The sequence below is a fragment of the Prionailurus viverrinus genome, chromosome B4, assembly GCF_022837055.1.
Source record: "Prionailurus viverrinus isolate Anna chromosome B4, UM_Priviv_1.0, whole genome shotgun sequence".
Lineage (NCBI taxonomy): Eukaryota > Metazoa > Chordata > Mammalia > Carnivora > Felidae > Prionailurus > Prionailurus viverrinus.
Genome location: NC_062567.1, coordinates 128,809,563 through 128,835,400, shown reverse-complemented (window position 1 = coordinate 128,835,400; position 25,838 = coordinate 128,809,563). Strand labels below are relative to the sequence as shown.

General features: G+C 57.7%; 2 protein-coding genes and 1 long non-coding RNA gene across 4 annotated transcripts; 1 reads left to right on the top strand and 2 right to left on the bottom strand.

The window, feature by feature from the left end:
- The first annotated feature begins 6,755 nt into the window (after positions 1–6,755).
- Positions 6,756–8,628, top strand: LGALS2 (galectin 2). Its single transcript, XM_047867888.1, has 3 exons — positions 6,756–6,833; positions 7,971–8,127; positions 8,302–8,628. Exons 1-3 carry the CDS (start codon positions 6,772–6,774, stop codon positions 8,446–8,448), a joined length of 366 nt encoding a protein of 121 aa, XP_047723844.1. The 5' UTR covers positions 6,756–6,771; the 3' UTR covers positions 8,449–8,628.
- Positions 8,629–9,107: 479 nt separating this feature from the next.
- Positions 9,108–17,124, bottom strand: CDC42EP1 (CDC42 effector protein 1). Of its 2 annotated transcripts, none has more exons than XM_047868482.1 (3): positions 17,049–17,124; positions 11,676–12,405; positions 9,108–10,366 (listed from the first exon to the last, which is right to left on the bottom strand). In XM_047868482.1, the coding sequence occupies exons 2-3, from the start codon at positions 12,136–12,138 to the stop codon at positions 9,726–9,728; spliced, it is 1,104 nt and encodes a 367-aa protein (XP_047724438.1). In that variant the 5' UTR covers positions 12,139–12,405; positions 17,049–17,124; the 3' UTR covers positions 9,108–9,725. The 2 variants fall into 2 exon arrangements, with proteins under 2 accessions (XP_047724438.1, XP_047724439.1); XM_047868483.1 differs by lacking the exon at positions 17,049–17,124 and having other exon boundaries at positions 9,108–9,800; positions 9,896–10,366.
- On the bottom strand, positions 9,108–25,621 carry LOC125171244 (uncharacterized). Its single transcript, XR_007154227.1, has 3 exons — positions 25,611–25,621; positions 14,733–14,738; positions 9,108–9,352 (listed from the first exon to the last, which is right to left on the bottom strand). It is a non-coding gene; the product is annotated as an uncharacterized LOC125171244 (long non-coding RNA).
- Between the last annotated feature and the right edge of the window lie 217 nt (positions 25,622–25,838).

Sequence of the window (25,838 nt, the reverse complement as noted above, 5' to 3'; positions counted from 1 at the left end):
TGATTTTGATTTTTTGTTTCTTTTCTTTCTTTCCTTCTTTCCTCCCTCCCTTCCTTCCTTCCTCCCCGCCCCCCCCCCCCTTACTTTCCTTCTTTCTTTCTTTTAAATTTTTTTTTTTCTCAACGTTTATTTATTTTTGGGACAGAGAGAGACAGAGCATGAACGGGGGAGGGGCAGAGAGAGAGGGAGACACAGAATCGGAAACAGGCTCCAGGCTCCGAGCCATCAGCCCAGAGCCCGACGCGGGGCTCGAACTCCCGGACCGCGAGATGGTGGCCTGGCCGAAGTCGGACGCTTAACCGACGCGGGGCTCGAACTCCCGGACCGCGAGATGGTGGCCTGGCCGAAGTCGGACGCTTAACCGACTGCGCCACCCAGGCGCCCCTCCTTCTTTCTTTCTTTTAAAATATCTTTCACTCATATCACACACATACGCAGAAAAGCGTCCGATTCAGAATGTGGTCGTGTTCCCCCGCCTTTAAACATTCTCCCCAAACAAGTGAACGTGTCCGTTCTTTCTACTTTGTGCATTCTCTGAAACCTTCCACAGTGAGCCAGGATGACTATTATAATCAGAAAAGTACCACCTTTACAAGGGGTAGTTTATGTTGATTAGGGAGTTTCCGTTTCCAAAGCACTTGGAGACTCCTTATCTCGCTTGGGCTTTTTACCGCAGCCCCGGGAGAAAAGCCGAGAAGGGATTGATTTCCCTGTGGCTTACGAGGAGGAAATCACCCTCCTCCGGGGGCGGGCAGGGGCCTGGAGGTGGTGTCCCGTGTAAGCACTGGGCAGCAAGCCACCCATCAGCTCCTGGCACCAGAGGGTTCTGAGCAGGGCTCGCCTCCCCCCCACCCCTTCCAGAGTGGCCATTGCCAGCTCTGATGGAAACCGCTCTGGCTTGGCCAAACCAGGGCTCTAGAAAAATCCCGCTTCTGGGAGTCCACCCTCAGTAAGTTGTCAGGAGGCAGTCAGATTTTATACGCAAATAGATTTAATGCAGCAGGACTTTTAATGGCATCCGTTGAGAATTAATGTAAGTGTTCAGCGGGAGGAAATTGGGCCAGTAAATTGAGTCATTGAAAAGTGGCATATTTCACTGCTATTAAAATCTACTTCTGAAATATAGATTTGTGGGTTTAATGTTTCCTGAATGCAGCAGAATAAACAAGTGCACAGACAGAGGGATAAAAATCCACAGAAAACCATGAGGAGTGAAGTGTGCCATAGACAGAACAGGTGCCCTCCGGGCGGTAAGGTTATGAATGTTTGCTTCTTTTTTTTTTTTTTTTTAATTTTTAAAATGTTTTTTTTTTATTTATTTTTGACAGAGAGAGACAGAGCATGAGTGGGGGAGGGGCAAAGAAGAGGGAGACACAGAATCGGAAGCAGGCGTCGCCGGCTCCAGGCTCCGAGCTGTCGGCACAGAGCCCGACGCGGGGCTTGAACCCACAGACCGTGAGATCATGACCTGAGCTGAAGTCAGACGCTCAAGCGACTAAGCCACCCAGGTGCTCTTAAAATAAATTTTTTTAATGCCTATTTAATCTTGAGAAAGAGAGACAGAGTGCAATCGGGGGAGGGGCAGAGAGAGACAGAGACACAGAATCCGAAGCAGGCTCCAGGCTCCGAGCTGTCAGCACAGAGCCCGACGCGGGGCTCGAACTCACAAACTGTGAGAACGTGACCCGAGCTGAAGTTGGACGCTTAACCGACTGAGCCACCCAGGCACCCTTATTTTATTTTATTTTTAAAATATTTTTATTTATTTTTGAGACAGAGAGAGACAGAGCAAGAGCAGGGGAGGAGCAGAGAGAGAGGGAGACACAGACTCCCGAAGCAGGCTCCTGGCTCTGAGCTGTCAGCACAGAGCCCAACGTGGGGCTTGAACTCATGGACCCAGCCGTGAGATCATGACCTGAGCCGAAGTCGGACGCCCAACCGACTGAGCCCCCCAGGCGCCCCAACTGTGTATCATTTTTAAGACTTACACGTACAATCAGAAAAACCATCGAGTGACGGGAGATGACAAAACAGAAGTCTCTCAAAACGAATCTCGACATCGCAGAGAACGAGAAGCTTCGAGCTTTTTTAAAAAAATTTTTAATTATTGTTATTATTTTAAAATTTATTTTATTTATTACTTATTATTATTTATTTATTTATTTTTAAGATTTTATTTTTTTAAAAGCTTTGAGCTTTTTTAAATTTTTAATTATTATTGTTATTTTAAAATTTATTTTATTTATTACTTATTATTATTTAATTAATTTATTTTTAAGATTTTTCTTTTTTAACGTTTATTTATTAAAAAAATTTTTTTTCCAACGTTTATTTATTTTGGGGACAGAGAGAGACAGAGCATGAACGGGGGAGGGGCAGAGAGAGAGAGGGAGACACAGAATCGGAAACAGGCTCCAGGCTCTGAGCCATCAGCCCAGAGCCTGACGCGGGGCTCGAACTCCCGGACCGCGAGATCGTGACCTGGCTGAAGTCGGACGCTTAACCGACTGCGCCACCCAGGCGCCCCTAACGTTTATTTATTTTTGAGACAGAGAGAGACAGAGCATGAACGGGGGAGGAGCAGAGAGAGAGGGAGACACAGAACCGGAAGCAGGCTCCAGGCTCTGAGCCATCAGCCCAGAGCGCGATGCGGGGCTCGAACTCACGGACCGCGAGATCGTGACCTGAGCTGAAGTCAGACGCTTAACCGCCTGAGCCACCCAGGCACCCCCAAATTTTATTTTTTTAAAAGCTTTGAGCTTTTGTAAAATTTTTAAATATTATCATTTTAAAATTTATTTTATTTAGTTATTACTTTATTTTATTTATTTATTTATTTATTTTTAAGATTTTATTTTTTTTAAAGCTTCGAGCTTTTAAAAAAATTTTTAATTATTGTTATTTTAACATTTATTTTATTTATTACTTATTATTTTATTTATTTATTTGTTTGTTTGTTTGTTTTTAAGATTTTATTTTTTTAAAAAGCTTCGAGCTTTTCGCACAGCAAGTCTCCCTGTTCGAGGATGAGGAAGTGGGGCTCAGGACCTTGGGTGGCTTGCCAAGCTCACCTGCTGGGTGTGCTGGCTTCCGATGCCCGGCTGGGCGCTGGTCCTGTGCTGGGCCGGGCACGGGGCAGGTGGCTCCGGGCTGGGCTGGGTGTGCCCGGATGAGGAGCCTCTCATCCGTCCTGGGAGATGTGAGGGGGACAGACACCCCGGGCAGGAGGGACCAAAGTCCTCATGTACGGCCTTGGGGGAGTTAATGTGTAATATTCTAGAATATAAACTGGGCTGTGAGGCGTGATCTTGAGTCCAGACCTCCAGGAGTCACCGGGAGCCGCACCGGGAGCTGCCACCATGTCGGTGAGGATGCCGGCTTGCCCACTGCCCACCTCCTCTGTTTCCCGCATCTGTGCTTCAGTGGGGCAGCGGGTGGGGGGCGGGGGGAGCGCAGCTGGAGGAAAGCCACTGCCCCTCTCCGGGCCTCGGTTTCCCTGTCCGTAGACTGACCAAGTCGGACAGATGGCGTCCACAGCCCTCTAGGGTAGATGTTCTCCGCTCCCTCCACCACCACCCTGCAGGGGGAGCTGAAACCTACCTCTTCCCCTCTCTAGACTCCGTTTCTCATCCGTAATAACTGCCAACATCTACTGGGCTTTAACTTTTTTTTTTTTAAAACGTTTATTTGTTTTTGGGAGACAGAGAATGAACAGGAGAGGGCCAGAGAGAGAGGGAGACACAGAATCTGAAGGAAGCTCCAGGCTCTGAGCTGTCAGCACAAAGCCCGACGCGGGGCTTGAACTCACGGACCGTGAGATCATGACCGGAGCCGAAGTCGGATGCTTACCCGACCGAGCCACCCAGGCGCCCCTACTGCGCTTTATAAAGATGAAGAAACCGAGGCTCAGAGGTTAAACCACCCAACATTACGACCTGTACGTTGCAGGCGTTTGAGTGGATCCTCTTCGCAATCTTTGATTCCAAACCTGGCGCTATCATAGCTTGCTGTGTGGCTTCAGATAAGTCACTCTCCCTCTCTGAGCCTCAATCTCCCGCATTTGTGGAATTGGATCACAATTCTTCTGAGAATTAGACGGTGTCTTGCTTTCCGGTGGCTGCTGTAACAATATTCCCTTACAGTTTTGGGGGGTGGAGGCCTGAAATCAAGTGGTTGGCAGGGCATGCTTGCTCTGAAGGCTCCAGGGGAGGATTCTCTCTTGTCTCTTCCAGCTTCTGGTGGCTGCCGGGAGTCTGTGGCATTCCTTGGCTGTAGCTGCACGACTCCGATCTCTGCCTCTGTCTTCACATGGCCTCTTCTTCTGTGTGTCTGTGCTTCTGGGTCCACGTTTCCCTTTTCTTCTTTTTCTTTTTTTTTTTTTTGAGTGTATTTATTTTGAGAGAGCGCGCGCGCACAAGCGGCTCTGCGCTGTCGGCTCAGGCCCCGATGAGGGGCCCGAACCCGCGAACTGTGAGATCATGACCGGAGCCGAAGTCAAGAGTTGGACGCTCAACGGACTGAGCCACCCAGGGGCCCCTCTCTTCCCTTTTCTTATAAGGACACCAGTCACATTGGATTGAAGGCCCACCCTAAACAAATCTTAAGTTGATTACGTCTGCAAAGACCCTGTTTCCAGATAGGTCGCGTCCGTAAGTTTCAGGTGGACGTGACTTTTCGGGAGACGCTGTTCAAGCCAGTCGGGGGGGCAACTGGGGGGAGACGAGAAGACTCAGCCCCCTCACGATGTCTGGTTGTAGCCATGCATGCATCTCAGAGCGCCCATCTCTGACAGCTTGCTTTGCGGCAGGACATCTATGTTTCTGGTAACGTGTGAACATCTTTGGGAGGGACCGGATAACCTTGTCTCTGAGCGGCAAACTTGTCTACCTGTGAGACGCTGGAGGAGAATTTTAACCCGGCCTGTCTGGTTCTCAAGACGGCAATCCAGCTGTCACACCAAGCGTCCCTCGGACGGGTGAGGCTCTCCTGCCTCTAACCCCCGTTTTCTCAAGGGCGGGGAGATTTTTCCCACCAGGGGGCATTTGGCCACATCTGGGGACATTAGCGCTTGTCACAACTGGCGGGGAGGGTGCTACTGGCATCTGGTGGATACAGACTGCCAGTTCCATACCCTCGGATGCATGGGCCATCCCCACGACAAAGAGTCATCCCGCCTCACCGGTGTGGGGGCTGCTGGCTCCACTCTCCCGGGCTGCGCACAGCCTCTTTTCAGACCTGCCTTTTGAAATGTCCCGTCCCTGGGACAGCCGGGCAAGCCCGCCGTGTGTGTGTGTGTGTGTGTGTGTGCACACTGGATCGCCTTCCCCCTTGGTAAAAAGAAGACAGCTGCCGGGGGGGGGGGGGGGGGGGGATGCATTGACTATCCTCCCAAGGACGCTGCCCTTGGCTGTCAGCAAAGCGCCCCAGGCCTGTGAGTTTCAGGCGTGCGGGCTCCAGGAAAAAAACCAAAAATCTGTGAACAGAAATTGCACAACGTAAACGCGTTCTCCCACGAGAAGTTTGAGATCTTCGGTACCTGCTGCGTGTGTCCTCTCCCCCCCACCCCCACCCCCCACCACACGCCTTCCGAGCATGGACGTGGCAAAAGGGACATTTTGTAAGTGTTGGGTAATGAGCTTGAAAATAGCTTCAAGGGGCGCCTGGGTGGCTCCGTCGGTTGGGTGTCTGACTCCCGCTCAGGTCGAGATCTCACGGTCTGTGGGTCTGAGCAAACCCACCCCGCCCCCCTCCCCGGGCTCTGCGCTGACAGCTCAGAGCCTGGAGCCTGCTTCGGGTTCTGTGTCTCCCTCTCTGTCTCTGTCTCTGTCTCTCTCAAAAATAAATAAATAAGCATTAAAAAAATAGCCATCCTCCCTCCCCATTAAAAAAAAAGAGAGAGAGAGATAGCTTCAAGACCCTTCCTTTAACCACGGAGCAGCTGCGGGAAACTTGTGCTATATAGAAATCTAGGTGCTGTTAAGGTCCTATGGAAAAAGGAGTGAGTGAATCATAACAGCAAGTGATCATAATGGTATCCGTCCCTCGATTTGCCTGTAGTTCATGCCAGCCTCTATGTCTGGGGCTCTGCAAACGTGACCTTGCCCCTCCCAACGGCCTGAAGGTGGGTGCTATTAACCTCCGGGCCCCCGGCAGTGTCTGTCACAGAGGGGGCGGCTTAGCACTGGCTGTGAATGGATAAATCAAATGAGCCCATTTTATAGATGAGGAAAGTAAGGTCTGGAGAGGGACTTTGATAGGACATGTCAAGACATGTGACTTACAGAGCTTTATAGTTCCTGGTTTTGGATGGGCCAAGCCCTGCACGCCTCTGATACACTTTCTGTTAGTATAATGGCTCCAAGGTTTTGCGGAAGCTGAACACATCCTCATTTGGGGGGTTCTGCTAAGGGTGCCTTCATCACCTGAACCTATTTGGGAACTGTAAGGTCAGCACGGACCACAGTACCCACTTCACAGATGGGCATACTGAGGATCCCCCAGCTGGGCCCCATGTGTCCACATTCAGCTGTTCTCATCAGGCTGGGTGGATGAGAGAGAAGCAAAGCAGGGAAGAGGGAGTTCTAGAAGGCTCTGACCAGCGCACTCTAGCTTTTTCCCTTCCCAGCTCAGTGCCCTCGAGGGTGCAGAGGGTGAACGAGACCTGAGGCCCCGTGAGAAGGTGCCGGTGAATGGGGGCCACCAGCAGAAGGGCTCTGGGCATGTGCGTGACGTGCTTCTCCGTTGGCACAGGGAAATTTTGAGATCGTGAACATGGACATGAAGTTGGGCTCAACCCTGAAGATCAAGGGCAAGATCGCCAGTGACGCCGTTGGGTGAGCAAGGGGAGAGGCCGGGTGGGCCCGACCCGGGGAGGGGGGCTGTCCACAGGCCTGGAAGGTGGGGGCAGGCAGGGCAGCCTTGTGAGATGGTCACAGGGGAGAGCGACCTCAGGGGCCTTTTTTTTTTTTTTTTTAAATCTTTTGCTTGTGCTCACATCCCTGCCATGCCCCCGGCTGGCTCCCCTCCTGTTAGGGGCCTGCCTTGACCTCTGAGGCTAGGTTTGGGGACCCCCAGAATTTCACAACTCGTGCTATTTGCTCAACTCCGTGGCCCCCAAAGACACTGAAGGGGGTAGGTAGGGAAGCCCCTAGAGATCTGCCCAGCCCCCTGTGGGTCAGGTGTCTCTAGGGAAAGCACAATTCCCCGCCCCCCCCCCCCAGCTGAATGGGCAGAGGCCAGCCTTTCACACACGTTACACCAGAGAGAGCCACCAGGGGGCGCCAAGTGGTCTCTTTTGTATCCTCTCCCTTAGAACTAGCCGCACTTCTAATTCCGTTGTTAACAGCTCGGCACTCGGGCTCTCCCGTGGGCAGAACACGGTTACAGAATTTCTTGGGACTGATCCGCAACCGCTTTTGGTTGAGGAGAGGCGGGCAGAGGCGTAGGGTAGGAGCCAAGAGGAAAATCACTCCTTTCTCCTACTTGGGTTCCCTAAGTATACGGTCATGGTCTGAGCCCTCCCAGTGAAGGCACCCTATTCATGACTCAGAATGTTCTACCTTGGCGGTCTGACCCAGGCTGTAGGGATCCTGCCAACAGGTCACACGGCCCCTGATTGAATACCTGGAATGACAGGGAGCTCGCCACTTGAGGTTAGCCGTTCATGGCCAAACTCAGCGGATCTTCAGATCCCTAAGGACAATTCTCTCCCCCAAGGACAGGTGCCCCGAACTCCTGAGATTGTCACTATCAGTCACCCTCCTGTCGAGAGCCTTAGTCCCTGTGCCAAATGGAATGACGCTCCAGTGCTGAGTCCGGGCAGGTTGTCGCCTCCTTTGTTTTAAGGCACAGGCCTCTGTTAACACTTTTCTTTTGTGATTTCTTCCAGCTTGTGGTCAACCAAGACCCCGCGACCCGAGCAGCTTTACCCAGGGCTGGCCCCTAATCCTTGTTACCCCCTTTCCCTGCAGATTTGCCCTTAATCTGGGCCAGGGGTCATCTAAAGTGGACCTGCATTTCAACCCACGCTTCCGTGAATCTGTCATCGTCTGTAACTCACTGGATGGCACCTGGGGGGAGGAGCAGAAGGATGGTCACATGTGCTTCGGCCCAGGGTCAGAGGTCAAGGTGAGGTCAGAGGGGAGAGGCGCCAGAGGAGGATGTCAAAGAGAGAGCCAAGGTTGGGGGGGGGGGCACCCTGGCCTAGACATGGGGTTTGGCACTGTTGAGGCCAACCCCGGGGCTGCCATGGCCCATTTTCCAGGGCCTCCGGCCTCCCTGACACCCTCCCTCCTGCCGCAGCTCACCGTGACCTTTGACAATGACGGATTCAAAGTGAAGTTGTCAGACGGGCACCAGTTGACCTTTCCCAACAGAATGGGCCACAGCCACCTGAGCTACCTGAGCATACAGGGTGGGTTGAGCATCACCTCCTTCAAGATCGACTGAGCGGAGAGCACCTCACCGGAGTCAAAGAGCCCACTGCGGATTCCCGATCCTGAGCTCCCGCTCCGTCACAGATCAGCGGCCCGCTGAGTCCCCGCTCCTGATCAGCAGTTCCTGCCCCTGGGACCCTACTTCCCTCCCCTGAGGCTAAGACCAGACAAAAGAAGCCACTTTTACCTAGTCTTCCTGTGTCAGTGCTTGTGGTGATTTCCATAGTGCTCCCAGCAGCCTCATGCGACAGGGAAGGAAACTGAGGCATAAGGTCGGAGGGCTGCGAGGTGGGGGTTGGGACATGCTCCCAAACACCTCTAAGCACCCGCTGCAGCCTCTCGGTCCCCAGTTATCACCGGGACAAGTGATTCATGATTACGGAGGGGGGATTACGGAGCAGGCCCCCCGTTCCAGGCACCTGGGCCAGGGGCTGTTCCAGGAACTGTAGATAAGGGCTTCCACCTGGGCCTCTTATCGCTGGAACATTCATTCCAGCCTGGTTACTCATTACCCCCTGCTTTGGCCCCTCCCCTCGCTGGGGGCCCTGGGGGTGTGGGTTGTGGGGGGGGGGGGGAGAGATTCTTTGGTTTTCCAAACCCGATACTGAAAGTATTTTAAGCAGGTGGAGCTGACTTTGTTCTCCCAAGTCCCCAAGCATCTTGCAGGACGCCTTTTATCAAAAAGCCTTTTTTAATCAGGACCCAGAAGCAGGTCTGGGGTGCACAGGAAGGTGGGATTCCTCCCCTGTGAGGTCGCACCTGACTTTTCTCTGGGGTTGGAATGTTGGGGAAGCAGCCTTAGCAAGGGCTGGGGCTCTGAGGGGTGCAGGAGGGACCCTGGCGGGGGCAGCTCTGGAATGAGCTGGGGCAGGACGTCCCTTAGGGAGAGGAGACAAAGGCCCTGTGTGGTATGCTCCCTGCCCCCCCCCCCCCCCCCCCCCAGCAAGGACAGCTTTTCCAGCACAAAGGCTATACTGTGAGGTTGGGCTCTCCAGCCAGTGGGGTTGGCAGAGGGTGGGGGGTGAGCCTAAGGAACGGCCCTGGGTCCAGAGGGGCAAAGGGCTAGGTAATGCAGCCCAGCAGGGCCCACGGGAACACCCAGGTCCCAGAACAAGCCTGGTCTCCTCCGGCCTCCCTCCCATGTCTGTCCTGCAGAGGCGTAGAGGGGCTTGGGGGCAACTGGGTTCTCCCATCTATCGTGGGCAGGACCTAGCTATTCGGTGCTGGCTCTGCACTGTTCATGGGCAGTGCCCTGAGCCCTGGCAGGGTCCTGAGCCCACGGCCAGCTGGTCACACCTTGACTTCATCGTCCTCCTCAGCATCAGCAAACTCAAAGGTGTTTGCTTGCACCGTGCTGGGCACGGGGGCCCTGCTGCCCGCCTGGGGTGCCCCCCACTCTTCGTCCAGGCTCTCCCAAGAAGCCCGAGCCTGGGGCAGGACCCCCGCTAGCTCTCGCCGGGCATCGATCTCAGTATAGCGGTGGCTACCCTGGCCGCCCCCCCAGCCTGCTCCCCAGTACCTGCTAGGGGCCGTGTCAGCAGGTATACGGGGACACTCTCCCACCACACTGGCCCTCACCTCAGCCAGAGGGCTCAATCCAGCAGTCACCCCATTGGGGCAGTGTCCATGTGGTTGGGGGTTTGAGGCAGGGGCTGGGGGTCTTGCGGCAGGGGCTGGGGAACTTGAAGCAGGGGCTGGTGAACTTGAAGCAGGGGCTGGGGTCGTCTCAGCTGCAGAGGCTTCTGAAAGGCTCATGACCCCCAGCAGCTCGCTGAGGAGAGATGGCCCCAGGTCGAGGTCCAGGCGGAAGGACAGGAGGGAGTCAGAGCGGCGAAGCTCGGGCTCGGAGGGGAAGGCACTATCACGTTCTCGGTCACGAGGCTTTTCCGGGCGAGGCAGGCGGGAGATAGTGCAGAACCCGGAGTCCGGGCCTAGAAGAATGGGGAGAAGGGTCATAGCTGGGGTCCCTAGCCAGGAATTGGGGCGGGGAGGGCCAGGACCGACCCTAGCTTGCTGTGTGGCCTCTAACACGTCACTCTCTCATCCGGCCTCAGATTCTCCCATCTTTCCAATATAGCGAACCCTGAAGTTTCTCACGGGATCTTTCTATCAACCCAGAAGTTGAAAATGGACACAATTCTCATTCCCTCTTTGCAGACGTAGAAAGGGAAGGCTCAGTCTGGGACAAGGGGAGAGGCTTGCCCAGGGTCAGAGGGTCTGAAGGGGGCAGAGGCAAGCCTGGAGCTCAAAACGTCCTGACTCGCAGTCCCAACTGATGGCCACGGTCCTCTTGCATGACAGCGGCCGATGGCTGCAGGCGAACCCATAGCACGTGGACGGGTTTGTGGGCACGGGGACAGAACTAGCAAGCTGGGGTCTGACTGCACAGAAATCACAGACTCAAAGGACAGGCGGATGCCCTGCCAAGGACCTCTGGTCCAGCCTCTGGCTCCAAAACTACCATGCCTGAGGCACAGTGTGGTCACTGTGGACCAGCCCTCGGCGGAGTTTTGAGCTGCGTTGCTGGGGGCGGAGCACCCGAGGAAGCCCCTGGCAGTGGGGCAAAGCCACAGGGCAGAGAACGGCCACCAGGTGGCAGCAGGGGCCCTGCTTCCCAAGGCGAGCTGTCCAGCGGAGCTAAGGTTGCATCTGCCAGTCCCCCACCACGGCCGGGAGGGCCCCCTGGCTTCTGTCCACGTGAGTGGTTTTTCCAAATTTGTCAGGTTCTGTCCAAATAACAAAAACACAGCAACAGCCCCGATGTCCTGTCGCTGAGTCTTAGCAATGACCCTAACGGACCCATTACACATACAGGCCAGGATTGAGCCTGCAGAGGTCAGCCGGCGTGCTGGAAACCGGGTAGAACCAGGATTCGAATCCAGAGCCCAGACTCTCAGTCTCGCCACCGTGTCATTCTGACACGAGGGGGCTGCTTCCGTGGAAGGGGACGGGCTGGTTCAGCCATGGGCCCGGACACAGGGAGGCGAGTTAGAGTTGGGGAGAGCTGGACCGCCCTCCCCTCCCCTCTCAACCTCAGCGCGCTTTGTGGAGTGAGCTGGTTTGCGACCCTTGTCCCTGCCCCACCCCCCCCAACCCCTTCCACGGTCTGGGGTTCGGGCCTGACCTCCACGGTGGGACCAAACCAACGCGGGGCAAAGAGCTCACTTGGTGGCTCGGCCGTCCCACCGAACACCCTGGGCCTCAGCACCTGACAAACGAGTGGCCAGCCCGGGCCCTCACCGTAACCGGAGTGGCCGTCTGTGGAGCTGGCAGGGTTGCGGTCGAAGGTGAGTTTGCCGACCACAAGGCTGTCGTAGGCGGCCTGGTTGAGCTGGGGCAGGGAGATGGCGTTCTTGATGATGGGGGACACCGCGGGCGGAGCAGGCGAGGGTGCGGGCGGGGAAGCCATCCGCCGGGGCGGTGCCCCTACCCTCCGCACCTGCTGTAGCTTCTTGGCCAGGAAGCTGCGGGGTGAGCGGTGGGTGCTCCCCGAGCTGCCACCGTGGTTGCTGAGGAAGGACGTGTCGCCGAAGACGTCCCCGCCGCGGCCCACGTGCATGGTGTGGCGGAAGTCGCCGAGTGGGGGGCTGATCATATCTGCCGTCAGCCGCCTCTTCCCCTGCGAGCCGGACACCCAGCCAACCGGCGAGAGCTTGCCCAAGCTCATGGCAGGGGCTCCTCCGGCCCCCTGGGGGCCTGGCATCAGCTCCCGCTCTTCACGGTGGATGGTCCGGGCCCCCCCCTCCCCGGGGCCGGGGCTCACGATCCACTTCTCAGATCCTTCCTTCCCAGAGGAAGGGAGGTGGACGGAGGCTGCTCCTGTGCGCTCCTGAGGTGCTGCCCCCTCGCCTGTCCCTGAGGCCTGGCTCCCGGCCTCGTGGAAACCGCTACGGATGCCTGTCCCAACACAGAGAAGGTACCAGATGCACCCTCAAGCGCCAGCTGCCCCTCTCTGCCCGGCGGTGGAGACCTGAAAGAAAGACAATGATGGTAGGCCCCGATGGGGATCCTGGGTCACACAGCGAAAGGGAACAAGTGACTATACCCACCAACCCCGATGGGGGATACCGCCCACGTGCTGAGCGGGCGCGCAGACGACAGGCCGGACAATTCCGGGAGGAGGACGACGCTTAGGACCAGGCAAAGCAAACAATAGTGACACAGTAGGAATTGTGGCTGTTGCCTGTGAACAGGTATGGACCGGAGCGGGGCACGAAACAGTTCATCGGGCTGCCCGCTTGAGACGTCTCTCTGTAAAAAGCAAGAATGGTCCTTCTATGGAGGCCGTTTATGAAGCACCTACTAAGTGCCAAGAAGTGACCTGTTACTCGTGTCATTCACACGATACCCCGGAGGGAGGCGCTATTTTATTTTGTATTCTTTTATTTTATTTTTTAAAGTTAACTTATTTTGAGAGCGAGCGAGCAGCGAGGAACAGAGAGAGAGAGAGAGAGAGAGAGAGAGAGAGAGAGAGAGAGGGAATCCCAAGCAGGCTCCATGCCATCAGTGCAGAGCCCGATGCGGGGATCAAACTCACAAACCGCGAGATCGTGACCGGAGCCGGCGTCGGGGGCGCTTAACCGACTGAGCTACCCAGCCGCCCCGGGAGGCACTATTTTAGGGAGGAGAAACTGAGGCACAGAGAAGTGAAGTGACTTGCTTGAGGCTGCATAGTAAAAATGGTGAGGCAGAGCCCTCCCGACCCTGAGCCCTTGAGCCCCAAGCTACATTCTCTTCTGCGGGCACGTTGAGCAAATCACCTCCCTTCTCTGTGGGTGAAATTGTCTTTCACTCGGAGAGGCCAGGAGGGAGGAGGTGCCTTGCCACAGGCTTTGTGCACTGCTGTGTAAACAGCCTGTGCAGTGGTTCCTTAGAACCCTCCGCCTTCAAGGTGCTTCCTGGAAAAAGGATCCTGTGGTCAAAAGTGGCTTTTTCCAGCTGCCTACTGCATGCCTGAGCAGATTCAAGGCTCTGAGAAGGCCCGCAGGAAAGACCTTTACCATAATTTTTCAAATTGACGTAGGAGCCTTGTTGTCAGGGAACAAGTTTTAGAAAGAGCTCAGCAGGTGCCAAAAGCGATTCCTTCCCCACTCCGTCCCCTCCTGATCTCCCCCACCTCCTCCCCAGCCCCAACCTTCTCTAAGCTTCTTCTGGTCTGACCCCATCCCTTCTAGCATCATAGAAAGTGCAGTCTGGAGGACACCTATGAGCCTACGGTCTGACCTCTGGTTTTCCTGTGGCCCACAGAGGGTCCAAGTTTGCTCCAGGTCCCAGCAAGAGAGCTAGTTGAGACTTGAACTCAGAGCCTCTGACTCATGGCCCTTTGATCGGCTCCTGGAGCCCCGTCTTGTCTCCCTAGATTGGCAACACATTCTTTTAAAATTTTTTTTTTTTTCTCCATTGGCAACACATTCTGAAGGTGGGGCGGCTGTCTGGATTTTCCTGCCTTCCCCCCTCCCAGCACCCAGCCTGGGCTCCGCACCGGCCAGGTGCCAAATCAACAGGGGTTCAATCACAGGGGATCTTAGTGATGACCTTCATACCAAAGGATCACCCTTTGCCACCTTCCCAGTGAGGGTAGGTGGGGGATTCAAAGGCCTCGCAGGGTGACCTTGAGCAAGTCACTTACCTCCACAGGTGTGGGGCCTCAGCTGATAAAAGCTGATAAGACCTAGATGTGTGCCTCAACTTTTTTTTTTTCCCCGCTTGTTTTTAAATACCGCTGCCACCTCCAACATACAAAATCTCAATACTGCCCTTTGAATGTTATTTGAAATTCAAAATCGGTTAAATAACAAGATAAAAAACAAAGAAAGCAATAAAACAAAGCTAGCTTTGTTCTCGGACTGCATTCTCCTCCCTTCCCACCATCTGATCCACCCCCCAGCCCTAACTCCTCCCCCTTGGGGGGGGTGTCTGAATCATCCCTTTCCCTGGCACCCCCAGCACCAAGAAGTCCTCGTGGAATGTTTGCTGAAGTTAGGAAGCACTCTGCAGTTGGCCACCCATTACATGATGTCATCCGACTCCAAAGGCCCCGCAGTTGAGGTCATGAGGGTGAGCCCATTTTTACAAGCAGAGCCGAGGTTCCGAGGGAAGGGACTTGGCCAAGGTCACCTGGCAGGTGCATGGCATGGGCCAGGTTTCCTAGCTCTGCAGAGACGACGGATGAATCTCTGGGCGGGAAAGGAACGGGCCGGGGGTGGGGGCGTCACTCCGAATGCCACGTGAGGGGTCACTGTGTCTGCTATGTGGCTACACCCACCTCTCTCCCAGCGTCCACCTTGAAGGAGCCACTCTCCTCTCCACCGAGAGGACTCTGGCCCCCACCTAATCCCCACGGCCACCTTAACTCTCGAGACCAGCTTCTGCTCCAATCTTGCAACGCTCCCACCTCCCCAGTGCCCCTGGGCACCTCTGAAAGGTCTCTCCTTACCTCTCCACCTTGCCCTGCGACAGAGAGACACTGCCGGGTGGTGGGGCCAAGGACAGGGCAGTGCTACTGGGGACCCGTTTTCCCACGTGGGGAACAATAACAGCATCGAAATCTGTTTTTTTCCCAAAGGAGCGGGAAGAGCGGAAGGTGCTGTAATGAAACCCCCAGGTCCCGGAGTCAGGCGGCCCCGGTTCAAATCCAACATATGAACAGGAGCATCTCTGACTCTGGGCGTCCTTGGTGGGAGCTATTTGGCACCTGACACTGACTTCAGGGTATCGCTGGCAATCGGGTGTGTCCCATCTGGCCCTGGAGGAAGAAGGGCTCCAGGCGTCCTGGTGCAAAGCCTACCTCCCCTTACCAGCCCAGCATTACTGCCTGTTGGTGCTCATGATACCTACCCATTTTACAGGTGAAAACGATGAGGCGTAGAAAAGGGGACCGACTTGCCCCGAGTCACAGAGCAAGGAAAAAAAAAAAAAAAGTGGTGTGGCTGGCAGCCTCCCCAGGATTCTGTCACCATCACTAGTAAATGCCAGGGGAGGGATGGGACCACAGCGGCGGGGCGAGGGGCGGGGGAACAGCTGTGGGGGGAGGCAATGCCCAGCTGCCGAGCTCCAGAAGGGCAGGCCTGGGAAGCAGGAGACTGAGCTGTGCGGATTCGGTGCCCGTGACCAGGCAAGAGTGGTCACCAAGCGGCCTGGGTGTCCTAGCAGTCCTCATATTTACCCTACAGAAGACAGTCAGGCGGGGGCACTTGGTAAGAGGTTACTCAATGGTGATAATGACGCTAGGACAGGGTTTGAGGCCGAGGGCAGGGACCACGCGTTAGGAGAGGCCAACAGGGGCCGCTGTGGAGGCACCTGTGGTTCAGAGGAGGCTGGGGGCTGTCTGACATGGGGGAGGGGGCAGAGGCTGGGGCGGCTGCACCCCTGCGCTCACCTGGGGGTCACCCGCAGGTACTGGTGCCTGCCGGCTCACCACCTGTCATCCAGGAGGCCACTCACACGCACACAGCCCCTTCCCCACCCGTGTCCAGCTGGTTAACATCCCAGACCGCTGGACAGCGTGACGGTGCCTGGATGAGGGCTGCTATGGCCCTGGAATAAAACGTCAAGTCCCTGGGGCCTCTCATACCCCTGGAAGGCACACCCCATCCATCCCCCAACCCGGTCAAGGTGGAGACATGAGCAAAGTGAGGCCAGGAAGGGGCAGCAAGCGGTTTGCAGGGGCAGCGCGGACCGTGGGACAGGACTCTGAGGGGTTAGATGGGAGCACCGGGGGCCATGGGGGAGGAAGAGGAAAGCAGGTTAGAGCCCAAGCCCTCCACTCGGTGAGGCGGGCGGGCCGTGGCCCAAGTGCACAGGCCTGGGTTCCAGCCCCCCCAACGCGTTTGCTGCGGCCTCGGGGGGGGGGGGGGTGTGGGGGGGTGGGTAGTCCTGCCGCCTCTCTAGGCCTCAGTTTCCCGGGCTAGCAAATGGGCTTCAAGCTGGGCGGACCTTGCGTGGTCGAGGCAAGAACAGAACAATGTCGACGCCGGTCGAGATTGGAAGTCCGGGAAAGACTTTGGCCAGAAAACGTTCCCTCCGGGAGGCAAGGAGTTCGGATGGGGAGGGTCGCTCCACGGGGGGAGGGGAGAAGGGACAGCCGGCTGTCGTGGCCCGAGGGGAACCGGACGGGATGACCTCATCCCTGCTCGGCCTGGAATGCGGCGGTTGGGGAGGGGGCAGGGTGCCTGGTCCATCTCCCCTGCGGTCCCTCCCGCCCCCCACTTCCCGCTCTCCGCGCCGGCCTCGCCAAGGGGCCCGACATTCCGGCACTTTCGCCCCCTCCCCGTTCCTTCCCTTCCTTTCCCAGGGCAGGAAGGAGCGTAGACGGCCCTCCGCGCGCCCCCTCCTCCCGCAGCCGGCTTTACCGCTCGCCCGCTCCAGTGCTCTGCGCCCCTCCGCTCGCCCGGGACCTTGCAAAACCACCCCCGAACTCGGAGGGTCCCCGCGCCCTGCGCGACGGGCCTTCCTGTTGGCACCCGGGGCGCCTTGGGCAGGCTGGCCTCCTCCCTCCCTCCCTCCCCCCCACTCCCCGCCCCGGTCCCCGGGAGCCTAAGAGGGTGCCGGGTCCCCCCCCCCCCACCGTCCCGCCGGCGTCCACGCCCACCCGGGGGAGGGGGGCGCTGTTACCTTCGCTCCGCGAGCCCCGGGGGCCCGGGGCCGGGGGCCGAGGGGCGGGCGCGTCGGCCCGGGCGGCGGCGGCGGCGCGTCCCGGCGCGCAGCCCGGGCGAGTGGCTGGGCCGGTCTGCGCCGCCCTGGCCGCGGGCTCCGCGGGCTGGCTCCGGGGGCGGGGGCGGGGTGTGGGCGCGCTCCCTCCCCGCGCCTCGCCCCTCCCGCCTGCGGGCGGGGCCGGGCCCCCTCCGGGGCACCGATCGGGCCGCCCCGAGTGGCGGCGGGAGCTGGAGGGGGGCGGCGGGGGCGCCGGGCTGGCGGGGCGGGGAGCCGCGGAACGTGCGGGGAAGCCCCGGCGAGGCGACTCGGGTCGTGTGCGGCCACCCCTCCCCCACCGGCGCCCCGCGTGGCCTTGGGGCTCCGGGACCTGACAACTCCGGCTCCTGCGCTCTCCAGCCGCTCCCTGTGGGAGTTTGGGAGAACCCAGAAGCCCGCCGGGGGCCTTGAATGCCGGAAAGACTCGCCTGGACCCTGAGCTCTCCACGCTGGGATGCCCGCTGTCTTTCTCCCGGTCCACCTGGCTCTCAATCCTCTACAGGCCACAGGGGTGTCGGGGGCGCAGACCACAGCAGGCTACTTGCGGAGTGGTGGGTGGTGTGGTGGTCAAGGACGGGAGCCCTAGAACCCCACAGCCTGGTTTCCCAGCCTGCCCTAGCCCCTGCTTAGCCTTGCCGTGCCTCGGTTTCCCATCCGAAAAATAAGATAATAACAGTAGGCATCGGATGTCTCGTTCTTAAGTGCTCTCTGCTCTGTCAGCACCTAGGAGGCTTGCGGAACAGGTAGATGAGACCACACCTCAGATGGATGGGTTTAGAAAGCATTATTGAGCACCCCCCCTCCCCGAAACCCCACCCAGGAGGGGCAGGGGACAGCTATGCACAGGCACCTGTGTCACCCTCAAGGAGGGGAGACAGGGCTCTGATCCCTGCCTCAGGTTTTTTTTTTTGCCCTCCTCGGATACTCCCCTCAGACTGTGAGCTCCCTGGGGACAGGCAGAAAATCCTGGGGGCTGTCCTTGCCCGGAGACACCCCTAACAGCCTGCAGGGGAGTGGAGGGGCCCGATAAGTTTTCCCAGAGAAGGTGATACCTGACTTAAGCTGTAAAGGACACATAGGCAGGGGGAGGGCCTTAGGAGTGCACATGCCTGTGTCGTGTGGGGAGCCAACCCAAGCAAAGACTCAGAGCTAAGGATCCACATGGAGGAGGCAGGCGCCGCTGGCGGAAAGCCTCTGAATGCTGTCCTGGCTGGAGACGAGGGCCATATTGACACACAGGGGGAGGAGACAAGGTTTGGCTGCTCACGGAGCACTGGGCCTCTTTCAGTGGTTCCCTGAATGCGCATGCCACCCAGGGACGGGGTTATTTCCCCAGCTAGAGAGATGGACAGATGGGGAAACTGAGGCACAAAGAATTCCGGCACTTGTTCAAGTGGCACAGCTGTGGGACTGAGACGCCCGTCGGTCAGAGCTCAGGCTTGGAGGGGCTTTGTCTGGAGAGAATCGGGGATGGTCTCAGGGGTGCTGCAGAGCACGGGTGAGGAAGAAGGGCAGGGACTGTGGGGAGCACAGTCAAGGGCTAGGAGAGAACTGGGCCAGGTGTTGGGGGCTTAACCTTGGGCCAGGTGTTCAGCCTCGCCCCGGCCGGGATGGGGAAGCCAGCAGGCGGCATGAGTCAGATGCGTATTTGTTTTTTGTTTTTTAACATTTATTTTTGAAAGACAGAGAGAGACAGAGCAGAAGCAGGGGTGGGGCGGAGAGAGAGGGAGGGGACACAGAATCCGAAGCAGGCTCCAGGCTCCGAGCTGCCGGCACAGAGCCCGCCGCGGGGCTCGAACTCACAGACCGCGAGATCGTGACCCGAGCCGAAGTCGGTCGCTTAACCGACTGAGCCACCCAGCGGCCCCTCAGGTGTGTACTTGGAAGGTCTTACTCTTAGCCAAGAATGGACTGGAAGGGCAGTGATGGAGGCAGAGACCAGTGGCCACTGTCACTAACAGCATTAGCAATAACCTGCCTTTACTGAACATCGAACGAACCCCGGGCCTTCCAGTCTCTTACCGGCACTGTGACATTTAGTCATCGTGAGAGCCCCATAGGGACAATCCCGCCCTCGTGTCTGCTTTGCAGAGAAGTGTAATGACTTGCCCAAAGCCTCCTGCTGTGGCAGGATGGCCACACTTCCCTGTTTGCCCAGGTCGGTCCCGGCATGATTATTAACAAGTCTTTCACTCTCGAAGGTGACCTGGTTAGACGATACATTACTTGGTGGTTCTAGTCAGAGGGTCCCCAGAACAGCTGGCCTTCAAGGAAGCAGTTTAGTGCCGTGCCAAAGGCCCTGACCTCAGATCTTGGCCCGGCGGCTTCCCGGGCATCGTGTGACCGTGGGCAAGTCACTTGGCCTCTCTGAGCCTCAGGTTTCTTCTGTCTATAAAATGGGTATAATGCCAGTGCGGGCATCTGCTAGTTGTTGCCAGCCCGGAGATGGCTGAGAAAGCAGTCTGAGTGGAAAGGGTTACCACCCACCGCACGCCCGCTCCGTCCTCTCCAACTTCCAGCCGGGGGCAGGGGACCAGTGCCTGAGAACCTTCCTACAAGGTGCCAGGCACTCTGTCCCCACTAACTCACGGTGGAGCAATCCATGAGTCACGAATTCTTTGCCCCATTTTACAGACGGGTAAACTGACGCTATGAGCAGCTCGAGCAGCTCTCTCCCTTCATTCAAAGCCTCTCTCCAGACTGAAATACCCTCTCCACGGAGACTGATCCAGCTCAGTGTGTCCCTCTGGAAAATGGGAGGAGTGGAGGGGTCTTGGCACCCTTGTGAAGGCTGCAGGGGTGGGCAGTCCCCCATTTCCCGTGCTTTGGTCCTCCACTGATTTCTCGTGGTTCCTTTCCCTTCCCTGTGGAGGGGCGGTGGCCAGGAGCGCAGGGGTTAACCCTGGAGAGCCATAATAACCGTGTAAAATGCAGAACAAATGTCTCCCAGCTAGTTACTGGGAGCCCCTAGCTCCTCCTCTGTCCTAGAGGAACCGGGCCCCTTCGGCCTAATCACAGAGCTCAGCTGCCCCCTCCACTCACCCCTGCAGACCGGGTGGGCTGAGGCTTAGGGCTTATGGGAAGGAGGCAGTTTCTGGGCAGGGAGACCTCTGTGGACTAGAGCAGGACACAGCTAGAGCGGGGCACTTCCCCCTTGGGGACTCAAGAATGCTACCGGCTGTCCCCCCGGCTCCAGGGAGGTCTGGAGTGGGATCCTTGAGCTGAGTGAGTTGGCTTGGCCGTATCTGTCAGCCCTCATCCCGGCCTCTCCCTGGGGAGCGGAGCGGGTACCCTTTCCCTCCCGACGTCTGGGTGGGGGTCTGGGCAGTTTGAGCAGATGCTCACTGGCCCATTGATTGGTCTTCCCCGTCTTCTCTCTCCTGAGTGTTCAGGGGTCCGTCCACCCATGGATGCAATTACCAACCCATCTTTCCTCCGATGAAGCGCTGGCCTTGACTCCCACCTGGCCTCTGTTGACCTTCACGGGTCTCTGGGCACGTCTTCCTTTCTCTCGCACTTACAGACCTCACTCACCTTCTTCAGTGGGTCACCCTTGGGCAAAACGTCCTTAAAGGCTCCTTTGAAGTGTCCCCTCCTCCTGGAGATCCTCCTTCAGAGCGAGCCTCTCCTCTACACCTGCTCCAGCCTCCATATTGGTATCTGTGAATCCTCCCACGAGATGGTGATGTCTGTCCTCCTGGCGCGTTTGGGGAACGAATGGTCACGGCGTAGGAGAGGAGTCCTTGTCTAGGATTGCCGCCACCATCAGGGCAGGTGCCCTCCTCCTGGGACCACTCTAGGGAGAGTCCCTGTGGGCTAGACCCCTGGCAGGGGCTCGGACACACACAGGCATTGCAGGGGAAGGGGACAGCATTGGGTTCTCGAGGGAGTTTGTGAGGCAGATTGGTTTGTCAGCTAGGGTAGACCAGCAATGGGGCCAAGGAGACTCTCGCCCACGCGATACCGGTACGACCCAGCGTGTATTTGCAAGTCACACAAACTGAGTCCAAACCCCGGCTTTGCCTCTCCCTAGCAGAGTGACCTTGGACAGGCCACTTTGCCTGGGCCTCATCTGTGTCGTCTCTGATAAGCCATAAGTCTCACTGCCTGGCCTGTAACTAATGGTCAAGAAAGGGTAGCGAGATCACTATTGTTAACCATTCTCCTTTCCCCTGGAGGTGATTTCATTGAACACATATTAAGTAAATTCCCTCTGTGGGTCAGGCCCTAGGTTGAGGTACCTTGTGAGGAGGCAGCAGGGAGTAAGGAGTGTAGTTCCTACTCTCCAGAGACTTCTGGTCTGGGAGGGAAGATATAGGCCAGGATCCTGGTGGGGATGAAGGGCCAAAACAGTGGTAGAAGGGGCCAGGGAGCCAGAGGACTAATGGAGGAGGTCTAGGGAGGCTTCCTGGAGGAGGTGCTATTTGAGCTGGGCTTTGTATCTTGGGGTAAGATTGCCCGCAGGTGAGCTGGGGAGAGGACAGGGCTCAGGAGGGTAGGAGATGAGCTGGGAAGGGTCTAGTATGGAGGATGGGAGAGAGGCCTTGAACGCCGGGCCCTCTGTAGTGTGGCCTGGGCTAGCCCGGGCCACTGCTCTGCCCCCCCCCACCCCGTGATGGCTGCCCTCAGGAGTGGGGTGCCTTGGGATCCCTGTTGGGGTTTCCTCATTAACAGACTAGATTGCAAGCTAGCCCCAAGTTTTTCTCCCCTGGTTGACCTTGAGGACAGGAATGTGGTCTGAGGGAGCCAGGGGATGGAGACCCTTCTGGAAGGAAACTGCAGCCCTCCCATTCCTTCCTCTTTACAGCAGAGCCCCAAGAGTCAACACTGGTTGTGGAGTGTCAGGGCCTCAGAGGGGCTGTGGAGACACTGAGGCCCAGAGAGGGCAGGCCTTGTCACCGGGCTGCACAGCCGGTCTGCCGGAGAGCGGGCAGTCCCCGCAGCCACCCACCCCGTGGCCACCTTCAGTGTGGGTGAGCATCTGTGGAGTACCTACTGTGTGCCAGCTCCCAGCCCGATATGATGAAACAGACAGGCTCACAGACAGACAAGGCTCAGACAGAGCACAGACCTGGCAGGGCTTCCAGGAAGGCTCCCTGGAAGAGGCGGGCGGACGCGTGGAGCTGTGCGAACCCGAAGGCAGGAGAGCCAGGCTGGGTGCACCAAGTGTGTGTGCCCCACGGGGAGTCAGCTGGAGTGACAGCTGAGTAATGAGGGGAATTGGGGCCCGGCCCGGGGCTGGCGTGGGGCCGGAGGACAAGGTGATGGCCGCCCGGCCCCGGCTGTTTTCTGGAGGTGATGCCTGGGTGTGAGTGGGTTGTTGGGAGCAGTGGGGTCAGGATGGCAGTTAATCCCAAGGGTATTTTGGAGGGCGTGGCCGTGAGGCCCAGAGGGACAGCGTGGCTCCCGGAGGCAGGCAGCTGTCAGGGCCGGAAACGCCTCTGGGGACGGGGCTGGCCGTATGGAACAGTTTTCTCAGCGGGACCCTTCCAGGCCAACTCAGCTCTGATTCCTTGTTCACTGCAGGGAAATGGGGGCGGGGAAGGGCCTCCCCCCCCGCCCCCCCCCAGCCCCCCGCCCCCAGGCACAAGGCTCCCTTTCTCTGGGAGAACAGGACAAGAAGTTGCTTCGGGGACCAGGAAGGATGTAGGGTCAGTTCCTCCAGCCCCACCCCTGAGGAGGACAGTCAGGTGGATGGATGGAGGCGAGGGTGGGGGGGGGTCTGAGGCGTCTGTCGTTGCAGGAGGCGGGGAGGGACAGGGTCAGGGCCAGGTGACCCTGTCGTCCCAGGGGTGATGGAGCCAGGTTCTCCAGAGCTGGGCCAGGCGTCCAGGAGCCTGGATGGAAAGGCAGTGAGGAGGGGTCCTCCCGGAGACCTTTGTTCTCGATGTTGGGGGCTGGGTGTGGAGAGAGGAGGGGCCAGGGGGACAGGAAAAGTATTTGAGGAGCAGAGACAATAGCCCATTCTCTGCCGTCCAGCCTGGCCCGAGAGATAGGCCCGTGGGCTGGAGGCCAGTGCTGCCTTGGCCTGACCATCTCCAGCATCCCCCCACCCCCGGCCTAGCCCGGCCCTTGGGGCTTCGTGTGGCCCTGTCTGGATGGGGCTGGGGGCTCCTTCCTCACCCTAGAGGCTCATTCCTGGGTGCGTGGGTCCATCTATTTTCTTCTAGCAAAAGCTGGCCGCCTTTGGTTGATGAAGGGCGTTCACATCCGTGGTCTACAGAGGAGAGACAGGCAACTCGTTCGTGGCACCTGCCTGTTCCCCTGGAGCTGGGAATCGAACCCGGCGGTCCTGGCTCTGAGTCTTGGGTTCACCCAATGATTCTCCTCCCTGCTGCTGCTTCATAGCTCCTGGTTTCTTCCTGCCTCTCCGGGATGGATGGCCAGAGGGCGATCATCAGAAGCCAGGGGAATATTAATTAAGCACCTCCTAAATGTCAGACTCGAGTTGGAGCTCCGGGCCTGGTGCTTGTGTTTGCTGTGGTCCGCGCAGCACCATTCCGCAGGCGAGGGAACAGGCCGAGGAGGTAAAGTTACTTCCTCAACCTCTCACAGCTTGGAAGTGTTCCCATTGGATTCGAGCCCATGCCTGCAGTGTCCCCAGTGCCCTGCTGCCTCGAGGGCAAAGGCTCTGAGCCCCCCAAGAGACCCTGTTCCGTCCGTCTCAGTATGTGGGAAGGAACCTCACGTGCCACACGCACATCCTCGTGGGGCCGGACATGCTCAGAAGCATCCCTGACTGATGGGTCGTACCCACTACTTTTCTGGTCCCTGGGAGCTCAGCCCCAAGAGGACAGCTCTGCCGGTCAAGAGCTTCTCTCTGAAACGGAACAGAAATCAGCTCTCTGTAACCCCCGCTCACTGTTCCTCCTTCCACCTCCTGGTGCTATACCCAGATGCCCCCAGAGGTTCCCCCTTTCCAAGGCCTGGTTCCAATTAGTCCCAAGCTGCGGATCTTGGGCCAGTTCCTTGGCTTCCCCAGGCCTCAGTTTTCTCATCTGTGAAATGGGAATAATAATGCCCGTGATCAAAGAAGATGCCTGGGGAAGGAGCTTTGCAAACACAAGACAGGGTGGGGGGGGGGGTGTGTCATGACGATCACAGATGTTTAGGCTTCTCGTACTTTCCTGAGTCATTCCAGGGACTCAATGGTCACATCACAGCAAGTACTCATTAAGCACCTGCTTGTTGGCCCTGGCAATGGGGCGCCACTCTCGCCTTTGAACCCAGGAATCCCTCCTCCAGCTCGCAGAGGAGAGACACAGTGGCTGGTACACTTTTATGTGCAGAATGACCTTTATTCATTCATAAAGATTCCAACAACATCCTCAGGGGTAAGGAGAGGATCTCACGGGTGAGGCCACTGGCCCAGAGAGGTGGAGTGACCTACCTGAGGTCCCACAGCGCCTCCCTGCAGGGTGATCGATCAGTTGATTCTTTTTAAGCTTTTTTTTTTTTTAATGTTTATTTAGTTTTGAGCCAGAGGGAGACAGAGCGCGAGTGGGGGAGGGGCAGGGAGAGAGGGAGACGCAGAATCGGAAGCAGGCTCCAGGCTCCGAGCGGTCAGCACAGAGCCCGACGCGGGGCTCGAACCCTCACACCGTGAGATCGTGACCTGAGCCGAAGTCAGAGGCTTCACCGACTGAGCCACCCAGGCGCCCCGATCGATTGTTACCACCAGGCCGTTCCCCTGTCAGGCCCGCAGGGGTTAACTGGGCTGGCTGGTGCCCAGACCAGGAGCAGGGCGGGTGGCATGGAGAGCGAGGGATGGGGTATGGGGTATGGGTATGTAGGTCTCTGACTCCACCTCGGTGGGCAGCTTGAGCCCCTGCCAACCTCTTGTTGACTCAGCCCGCCTCTCCTCTGCCAAGGCCTCTGGCCAGAGCTCCCACGGGGAGGGTCAGGCTGCATTCTTCTCTGGCTAGAGCCTGGGGGTTGGGGGCGGGGGGGGGGGGAGGCTGGTACCTCCTGGTGGAATCTGTGTGCTGCTCTGTGGGTGCCGGAATAGATGCTGGGGGGGGGGAGGTAGGGAGATGGGGGAGGTGGTCAAGGTGGGGGACCCCAGGAGCCACTGCGGGGTGAATGGACTAGCCTGGGGACCAGGCTACTTGGGCGCATGGCTCGGTTTTGCCGTGAATGAGCTAGGTGATCTCAGCAAGCCACTACCACCGTCCTGGGCCCACCCCCTGACTCAATTTCCCCATCCATCAAATGGATACAGGGATAATAAACCCTGCCTGCCCTACCTCATAGCTGTTGGGAGGCTCAAAGGGGAAAACGAGTTGGGCCAGAGTGAACGCCCTTTGTAGTCCAAGGGCCCACGCACATCGGCCGGCCAGCCTGCCATTCTCTAGGTGGAGGAAGCCAAGGGGAAGGGATTCAGGGACAGCTATCAGCCTTGGCCTGAGTCTGCCTGACATTCCTGTCTCCTCCCCATACTTGACATAATGACAATAACAATACCACTCGGAAGGCCAAGTGCACAGCCCTCGAGAGTCTGCAAAGTCCTCCCCTACCCATTATGTCAGGTCATTCCCACCCCAGGGCCTTTGCACCGCTATTCCTTCGGCCCGGAACCCTCTTCCCCAAGAGGAGTGAAAATTTGCCTTCTTCTCAGCCCCCAGTCACCTCTTCCAAAGCCTACAAGACCGCTCCTCTAAATTCACTTCTGCCCCCGCCCCTGATCCCACCAGCACCCTCCTTTCTGTGCCT